General features: G+C 44.2%; 1 protein-coding gene across 1 annotated transcript; it reads left to right on the forward strand.

Moving 5' to 3' along the window:
* Window positions 1-281: 281 nt before the first annotated feature.
* On the forward strand, window positions 282-9,212 carry LOC132826873 (C-type lectin-like). Its single transcript, XM_060843136.1, has 4 exons — window positions 282-545; window positions 7,675-7,815; window positions 7,898-8,006; window positions 9,022-9,212. The coding sequence occupies exons 1-4, from the start codon at window positions 456-458 to the stop codon at window positions 9,108-9,110; spliced, it is 429 nt and encodes a 142-aa protein (XP_060699119.1). The 5' UTR covers window positions 282-455; the 3' UTR covers window positions 9,111-9,212.
* The last annotated feature ends 865 nt before the right edge of the window (window positions 9,213-10,077 follow it).

Below are 10,077 nucleotides of genomic sequence, written 5' to 3' on the forward strand. Positions count from 1 at the left end.
AATGACCTCCTCCAGATTGTTGAGAATGTGAACCTTGCCATTACACGGTGTACCAGAGGCAGACTGTACAGCCCCATTGGGGGGAATGTAGATAAGCTGAAGGGAATGAAGTGATTTGGTGGTAGTGTTGGAGGAAGTGATCAGAATGGTAGGAGACCTCTGTAGGAAATAAACACTGTCTTTGATTAACTGAACCGAGCAGCTTGTTTCTGTGCTGCACTTTCTCTGTATTTCCACACAAACAAACATAGTGTGTGTGAAGGTTATTGCAGTCAGGTGGGAAGTCTCACTCTGAGGCGGGCCCCATTGACAGTGTGCTCACTAGGTTTTAGCCTCATGAAGGGGAAATGAACTGTAAATGATGTAATTATTGTGGCTTATTGTAATTTGCAGCTGATCAACAAACTGCGCAGAATTCAAAACTTTTGGATCAGAACACTGAACAATGTAATCTAATGGCCAGACGGTATTGTCCTAGTGGCTTCATTTATTTTGGTTATTGCTACAAGTTTGTTCTTGAGAAAAAGACTTGGATTGATGCTGAGGTAAGTCCTTGGAATCTCCATTGTAAGGTATTGGGTCTGGAGATGTGACATTGAATCTGCCGGAAATGAAGGGTCCCTTAACAAAATAATTCTGCCATAAATGAAAAATGCATGCATGAACCAAGTTTAAGATTGTTGTCTAAAAATTTAAATTTAAGAATGTTCTTCTTTGGATACTTCATGTCAAAATAATTTTCTGTATTCCAATTGAATATACTGTGATTTTACACATGTATTGTTGTAATGATGCTCGTTAAAGTTCATTGTTCAGAATGCTTGTGATTACAGTGTGTTTTGCTAAAACATGTGTTTCTTCAATGTGAATTAGCTTTAGTGTGATTGAAGAATTTAGACCGTTATTTGTAGAATGTGAAATTCCCTTCCCTGTATTGGCTATAACGTGATTCCAGCCCCATTAGTTTAAATATTGCGGCTGTTGCACGATTTTCTTACAACGTGAGAATGGAACCACCGTGTTACATCAGAACCAATGTGTAATATACTCAACTTTGAAGTCGGTCCCATACTTTATAGATCATTGCATTACAGAGATAGAAAGGTGATTCAAGGAACTAAAAGCCTTTCATTTATGAAGGTAACTCTCAGAAAGAAAGTTCTTTTGCTATTAAAATGTTGAGAGGAATAGGTATTGCTGGGGAGTATCCAAATTGCTCGACAGGATTTCCTTAAAACCCCAGAGCATCAGAACATGAGGGGCGACATTATATAGGTTTAAAAAATCATGAGGGACATGGATCGGGTGAATAGACAAAGTCTTTTTCCTTTGGTTGAGAAGTCCAAAAGGAGAGGGCAGAGGATTAATGTGGGAGGGAAAGATTTAATAACAACCCAAAGGGTAACATGTTTTACACAGAGCATTGTGCGTGTATGGAACAAGCTGCCATAGGAAATGGTGGAAACATGGACAATTAGAAGATTTTTAAAGCATCTGCACAGGCAGATAAATGGGAGGGGTTCAGAGGGATATGGGCCAAATGCTGACAAATGAGACTCGGTCAGATGGGGATGTCTGGTCAGCACAGATGAGTTGAACTGAAGGCTCTGTTCCCGTGTTTTTGACTCTGTGACAAGTGGATAAGGTGGAAAAGAAGGCTTACAGTCTGCTTACCTTCATCAGTGGGAGCACTGGGGATAAAACTGGGCAAGTCACTTTGCAGCTGAATAAAACTTCAGTTCGGACGCATTTGGACTATTGTGGGCAGTTCTGGTTGCAACACGATAGGAACAATGTGGAGGCTTTGGAAAGAATGCAAAAGAAGTTTATCAGAATGTTGCTGCATTGGAATGTATGAGCTGTAAGGAGAGATAAGACAAACTTGGATTGTTTTCAGGAGAGCTTCAGAGGCTGAGAGGTGACCTGGCAGAAGGATCTAAAATTATGAGAGACATGGATATGGAGGATAGTTGGAAGCTATCTCTCAGTGTGACAATGTCAAATATTGGGTGGCATAGGTTTCAGGTGAGTTCAGGAAAGTTTAAAGGATATGTGCAAGGCAAGTTTTTTATACAGAGGGCAGTCGGCGCCTGGAATACACTGTCAAGGGAAGTCACAGATGCTGGTACATCTTCGAGGTATTTAGACAGACACATGACCAGGCAGAGAATAGAGGAAACCTCCTAAATGCAGGCAGATGGGAGGAGTCTAGAATGACATCATGGTAATCACAGAGATGGTGGGCTGAAGGGCCATTTCCTGTATTATATTGTTCTGTTCTATGTTTGGATTTGTATTTAAATGTTGTACCTTCCACTGGATCTGTAGCAGGTAAATGAAGTGGGAGAATTTATGTAGAGCTTTTAGTGGTTCGGATTTCCATGTTATTTTACTTTTAGCATTCTTTTTGAATTATTATATTTATGATAGATAATAAATCTGTGCATATGCATTGCATTTCCTGTCCACACTTTGAGTCAAATTTTATAACGAGAACATACTTAGGCATAGGAAATAGAAAGATTAGTGCCTGTACTTATCTCTCCCAGGATAATTAACAAATTCCAGTAAACCAATCCACAGCAATGAAATAGGATATCTCAGCTCACAATTTTACACTCTCATGCATCATTTTACATTGCAATAATAGGGAGGGGATGTAGCCTTATTTTCCTCTCTCTCGTCTCAGTCCTGGAATGCACCCGTTCTGGTTGATTCTCCCCTCCTTTCCTGGGGGGTAGCTCCCTGAGACTCCCAACCTGCACTCCAGTCCTCAGTTTCACTATAACCCCAGCTCTCAGCGATACCCAAGATCACCAAGCTAGTCTTACCCTGGGATTCCATACACCCCACCCCAAGAACCAATCTTCCTCAGCTCCACCCAGTAAACACTGCTTGTGAGCTTTTCAATCCCCTCACTCTCAGCTGGACTGAAGTATTCATGCTCATGGGCTTGTTCTGAGGCCGGACCCCAGCCCCTAACACAGAATCAGCAACTTTCTCATTCCCCAGGATTTCTCCTGAATCAAACACTGAGCTGCCTGTTAATTCCTGAACTTCTCCCTGAGTTTGATGGAATAGCACAGAGTGATCCAACTGGTATGGAGTCCCCGACACAGATTCTGTGTATTCAGCTGCCTTCCTGCAGTGCACACAGTTGCAGCATTGCTAAAACAGAGTAGGCTTCAGTTACTGGCTGTCTCCCATGTTCCCCATCTTTTCTAACTAACCTTCAAACTCCTTCAGTGACACACACATTATTCTGACTGATTGAAAATCTAACAACATGCCCCTCTGCTATTATTGGACAGAATTGAATGTTCTTAACATTTAGAAACTGTCAATTGGAGCATCCTTAAAACTGAGTGTACACTAAAGGTTACATTTTTCAGAATTCTGGGTACGTGTACAAATTAAATGCAATAACTTGTAATGGAATCCAGCGCAGAGTCCTCATTCTGAGGGAATAAGTTTCCTTCTAATTTCTACATTCATTTTCTATCTGCAATCACCCCCCACAGGCTGAATCTTATGTTTGTTGGCTAAGGGTCAGTTCCATTGAGTCTCATGGAGGGTTTCTCTCATTGAAGCTCAGTGAGATCTCTTGTCCTGGGGTGGGGCAGAAAAGGGAAATCTGGCACCTCCCCTTTGCAGACAGGGACCTGGAGTTCCTGGTGGTGGGATGGTGCAGAGTTGGAATGTTAACCACCCCCAGCACTGGCAGTGGAAACTATGATACCGGACCCTGCCAGCCCACTCCAATGTTGCCGACCAGGTCAGTGGGCTCTCTGCCATCTGGAGGAATGCCCAGCAGTTTAGGAGAGAGGGCTATGGTCTCCTCCACCCTGCCAGCGTAAGTGCCACCATCTTCTCTCATGTACCTCACACATTCTCAACCCATGTATCCACCTCCCACCAAGGCTCATACTCTCACTGTACATCAAAGATCAAAGAACAATACAGCACAGGAACAGGTCCTTCGGCCCTTCAAGCCTGTGCCAGCAAAACTGCCCTCACTAACGGGGTCTGTATCCCTCTATTCCCTTCCAGTTCATGGATTCATCCAGGTGTTCCTTGAATACAGCTATTCTGTCTGCTTCCACCACCTCCTCTGGCAATGTAAGCCATGCACTCACCACCCTTGGTGTGAAAAACCTGCCTCACACATCTCTTTTAACTTCCCTCCCCCACCTTGAACCTGTGTCATCCAGTAATTGACCCCTTCACCCTGCGAAAAAGCTTCATACTTTCCACTCTATCCACGTCGTTAACAATCTTATAAACTTTTATCAGGTCACCCCTCAACCTCCTGTGTTTGAGTGAAAACAAACCCAGTCTATCCAACTTTTGTTCAAAGCTAAAATCCCCCATACCAGGCAACATCCTGGTAAACCTTTTCTGTACCCTCTCCAAAGTATCCACTTCCTTCTGGTAGTGTGGTGACCAGGACTGTCCCCAATATTCCAAGTGTGGCCGAAGTAAAGTTTTATAAAGCTGCAGTATAACTCCTCTATCCTTATACCCAATGCCCCTTCCAATGAAGGCATGCAGGCCATAAGCCTTTCTTACTACATTATCCGTCTACACTGCCACCTTCAGTGATATGTGGACCTGCACATCCAGATCCATCTGCATATTAATATTCCCAAAGGTTCTGCCAGGTAATTTCCACATGTATGTAGCTTTCCAAAATGCATCATCTCACATTTTTCTGGATTAAACTCCAGCTGCCATTTTTCTGACCCTGCCTCCAACTGATCTATACCTGCTATATCCTCTGACAGTCCTCCCAACTATCCACAACTCTGTCTCCTATGATTAAGCTAGTTCTGTGCCTATTTTTCCAGGTCACCCCGATACCATGTGACTTCATCTTTTGTACCAGTCTGCCATGTGGGACCTTGTCAAAGGCTTTACTGAAGTTCAGATAGACAGGATCAACCACGGTTCCGTCATCAATCATCTATGTCACCACCTTAAAAACATGATCAAGTTAGTGAGGCATGATTTCCCATGCACAAAATATACTCTCATTGAATATTTTTCTGACTGAGGTAAACAGGTTTTCCTGTATGAAGTGGATTCAGGGTTACAGGGAGAAAGCGGGAGAATGGGGTTGAGAAACTTACAGTCATGATTGAATGGCAGAGCAGAGTCGATGGGCTGAATGGTGTAAAGTCTGCTCCTTATATTTAATGGGCCTATGGTCTTAAAACTATGCTGTCTACAACTAATAAATCCAATTGCTTCTGCATACATAACAAACTTGTCCCTGAGAAACTCTTCCAATAATTTCCCTACCACAGGCAACACTCACAGGACAGAAATTTCCTGGATTTGTTCTTTTGCCTCCCTCAACATTCTGGGATAGATTCTATCAGGACTCAGGGGCTTATTTACATAATACTTTTTAAGAAATATAACACCTCTTCCTTTTTAACAGTAACTTGGCTGAGAAACTCAACACCTCCTTCCCCGATATCATCCTCCACCAATTCCATCTCTTTGGTGAATACTGACACAAAATATTCATTTTGGACCTGACCTACCACTTCTGACTCCACACATAGATTCCCTCCTATGTCCGTGAGTGGGCCAACCCTTTCCCTGGCTACTACCCTCTTGCTTTTTATATATGTACAAAAAGCCGTATCTTCTCCTTAATCCTGTTTGTGAATGCCTTTTCATGACTCCTTTTAGCCCTTCTAATTCCAGGCTGAAATTCTTTCCTATTTTCCTTCTATACTTCAAGGACTTCCTCAGGTCCAATGCGTGCACTTCCTTTTACTTTTTGACCAAGGTCATCATGTCTCTGGTCATCCAAGGTTCATGTAACGTGCCGTATTTATCCTTTATTCTGCCAGGAATGTGCTACTCCTGAACTTTTATCAATTGACATTTAATATACTCCCACACGTCTGATGTACTTTTACCATCAAACAGTTCGATCCATGAGTATCTTTAAACACACAGTATTATGGTCATTGCTCCCGAAATGCACTCCCGTGAAACCTTACTCACCTGGCTGGACACAATTCCCAAAACCAGATCCAGTATCATCCCTTTTCTGGTTGGACTGATCACATGGTGTCAAGAAACCATCCTGAATGGTCCTGACAAATTCTGCCCCATCCAAGTCCCTAGCATGGAGATAGTCTCAGTCAGTATCAGGGAAGTTAAAATCACTCGCTGCGACGTAACATCTTGCCTCAATCACCATCACCCACCCTGTCCCCTGACACCACTGGCCCTGCAAACCCTCAGTGCTACCAACTCACTCACTCAGGGAACCTCTGCACCTGCACCAAAAGTAGCAGCTGAGTCACTCACTTTCATCTCCCATAATTCCTGATGCTCTCTCATTACAGACAGCAACAGCTCACAGTAGAGCAGGGAGACTGAGGATGGCTGGTGGGATGCTCAATCTCCAGCTCCTGAGCATCCTGACTCTGACTGCCCTGAGCAGCTAATTGGCCATGTCCCAGGCCCTGGGCTGGTATTGGAGGCTGCCCTTGCCTTACCGTGCTGGGACCCCCTGAGTGAAGGCTGTCTCCTTTGACTTGACTGAGAACTGATCACAACCAGGACAAGCTTCCCAGCTTTGAGTCTGTATTAAACAGCACGGCCATACTGTGGGACTGTGAGCCTGGGGTACCTGCCTGAGGGACAAGGCAGGAATGCTGTGCACATTGAGAGAACTGTTCTTAAGGCGAAGGGAATCAAAGGGAAAGTGTGAGAATGTAGGAACAGGTATTGAGTTTGATGATAAGCCATGATTATATTGAAGGGCAATGTAGACTCAAAGGGTCGAATGGCCTATTCCTGCCTCTACCATCTAGGTTTCTATGTTTCCATTCCAGTGAGTGAGCACTCAGACAGAGAGCCAACAGGTTGAAGATGTAGCTGGTGCAGTCCAGCAGTTGGTGTGTGTCCCTGAGCACACAATCTCTTTGCTGCAGCATTACAATGGTAGATGCTAGTGTGTTGCTTAGGTGCAGCATTGAAAGGCAGAAGCACAATGTCATGGGATTGGAGATGTACCATGACACTGGCACATGTGAAATGTGTGTACCTGTGGACATGGGCACACGTGGTGGTACCCATGGAGTGTACCAAGAGATATTTGAGCCTGGTGTCCAACATGAAGTTCTTAATGGAGCAAGTGTTGGGTTGAAATTATCAGGTACTCACTCTCCATGTTCTGAACTTTCAGCATCTTGTTTGATCCTGGCAGGTAGTAGGATGGGAAGCTGTATATTAATGATGCAAAATGTGCAGTTAACAAAGCTTATTCCTCCTTAATAAGCAACTTACCCCAACTCAGGGCGAATCTCCCCTTATTGCCAAGACCACAGTTTAAAGCTGCAGAGAGTTCTTCCTGATATTGAGATAGGCCTTGCTGGACCTCCCACATGTTTCTGCCACATTTCTCCACATTCTTAAGAAGGCACAATGAGATTGGTCCCAAATCCTCAGCCTCAGTGCGGCACCACTGACTGAAGTTTGGAGTCAGTCCATATCAGGTCCTTGTGGACATGTAACAGGCGGTTCTAGTTTCATTGTCTATATTCTCCAAAGTAAGAGCTTCTACTTTGAACCTGGTCAATTGTTTTGTTCCAATATTCATGTAACACTGCAACAAGTAACAAATTGTCTTTGTAATTTACTCTCAAGCTGCATTGCCAACACCTATCTCCAGGCGGCCATCTTGCTTCCCTGCACGGGATGGAGCAGAATAATGTTCTTGCAGAAATGATACGTAACTCCCAAAATAAATGTGCTCCAATTTGGATCGGTTTGAATGACGTTCACAAGGTAATGTTGCTTGTCTTATTGCATCACATTATTAGGGTGAGAAAGTTATATATTGTTAAATGATATGATTTTACTTCCACAGGAGGGGACTTTCCAATGGAGTGATGGATCTGCATCAGATTTTATGTATTGGATGAAAGGTGAACCCAATAATCTTGATGGAACAGAGCACTGTGGGCAGATTTTGTTCGGTAAGTCAATGCATTCCAGTGTGATAGAAATGGTGGCCTTTAGGAAAATATTTCCTGGCAATTAGTTGATTGGATTAGATTTGGACTCCATTTCCTGCTCCATTGGCAGGAACCAGGCGGGTAAAACTGTTCAAAGGAGGAGAGTAATGGATCCTGAGGTGTGGAGAGTAGAGCACCCTCTGGGAGTAATATTAAAGTTTTCTCCTTCTGGTCAATTGTCTGGAACCCACAGTGACATGGTTATACTAACACCAGCCTTGGAACTGGTGCACATTGAATGAGTTGATCCTGACACATACCAGGCTGCAGCCGTGCTCCCAGTGAGCAGGACACAACATTCTGAGGAACAGTGTCAACCATCCCAGATCCATGCCTCACTTTACTAATGTTCCACAAACCCCTCCCCCTCTCCACAGGATTTGACTCCCTGATTTAAAATATATAATCCAGATCGATTATTCTAAACTGAAATCCCACGGACTGTACCAATTATTTGAATTCTGTGCCATGGGGAAGGAGATTGTTTAACCCTGTGGAGAGTCTGTGCTGTCCACATACAAAACAGATTCTAATTCCAGTCCAGAGTAAACTCATGAAACCAGACAGGTTATTTCCAAACCACGCAGCTTGTTGGATTTTATTCCTACTTATCCAGGTCTGTCTGGTTTACTCTGGATATTAACAACGTGATGGACCCAATTATCCTTCCTTGAAGCAAGGGAGCACAAAACATTGCAGCAAAACTAGGATTACTTCAAGAGCTTATTGTTGCACTGACCTGGATACAAGTGACTCGGAGAACGTGGACCTGTCCAAGGATCAGACTGTAACATGTGATCAGCCTGCTCCATCTCAGCCCGATCCTGAGAGAGCTCGCTGTCGCCCTGGGGCTCATTCCCTTATATCTCATTTCCTTGTCAGCAGCCAGTGTGATCATTGATGGTCTCACAACAGAGAATGAACCTATCACATAGATATTTGTCTGGTTTACCAAACTTGTCTTCCTTCCATCCAGAGAATTCAGTTCAGTGGAACGATGCACGTTGCTCTTCGCCCCTCTGTTTCCTTTGCTCCTACAAACTGCCGTCTCCCTGCTGCGAGTGAAAGAATCTCTCAATGCTCCATGGATCCTGTCTGGGAGTGGATGCAGTGCCTCCGTCTGCTTGTAGTTGCAGTCACAGCCAATGATGACTGTACTGACTGAGTTTCACAGCCAAGAATAAAAATTGCATCATGAGTTGTGTGTTTGTTACTGTGAGTCTGGATTAGTGGTGCTGGAAGAGCACAGCAGTTCAGGCAGCATCCCACAAGCAGATTTTCCAGCATCTGCAGTCATTGTTTTACCTGTTTGTTACTGTGAGTCTAATTTATTGCAGCCTTCCTGTCCCACTGATGCTTTCCACCCATCTGTTTTTTCAATCCTATACTGGGGAGGAGACAGCAGAACGGGGACATGGATAGTTTTATAATCCATTTCCACAATGTATTACTGCAAGGTCCAACTCTATTCCTCTTTGGGAAGGTGCAGGCTGTGAACTTCCTTCTTGAATTAGTGCAGTGTGACTGGAACAGGTACACCCCGTCTTCACAGGGAGGGTGTTCTAGGATTTAGATACAGTGACAGTGAAGGAATAACATTCGTTCCAGGTCAGGATGGAGTGTGCCTTGGAGGGGGAACTGCAGTTTGTGGTGTTCTAATGCCCTTACAGGTCTGGTTCATACAGCTCACTGATTAGGAAAGTGTAGTCAAAGGAGCTGTGGCCAGGAGCTGAAGGCCATCTTGTAGATGGTACACACTGTTACCAGGGGGTGCTGTTGGTGGAGACAGTGCCAAGCAAGATGCATGTCTTGTCCTGGGTGGTGTTGAGATGATTGCCTTCACTAACCACAACCATTTCCCTTGGTGTCAGGGAGAGCAGTGGAGAGCATTCCCATTGACTTCAGTGCAGCTGCAGCAATATGGACCCAGACTGAATCTTGTATCCCTACAGTACGAAAGCAGGCCTTTCAGCCTATCGAGTCCACACTGACCCTCTGATTAACAGACCACTACCCTGCCCCATTATAACCC

This window comes from Hemiscyllium ocellatum, chromosome 23 (assembly GCF_020745735.1).
Source record: "Hemiscyllium ocellatum isolate sHemOce1 chromosome 23, sHemOce1.pat.X.cur, whole genome shotgun sequence".
NCBI classification, from domain to species: Eukaryota; Metazoa; Chordata; class Chondrichthyes; order Orectolobiformes; family Hemiscylliidae; genus Hemiscyllium; species Hemiscyllium ocellatum.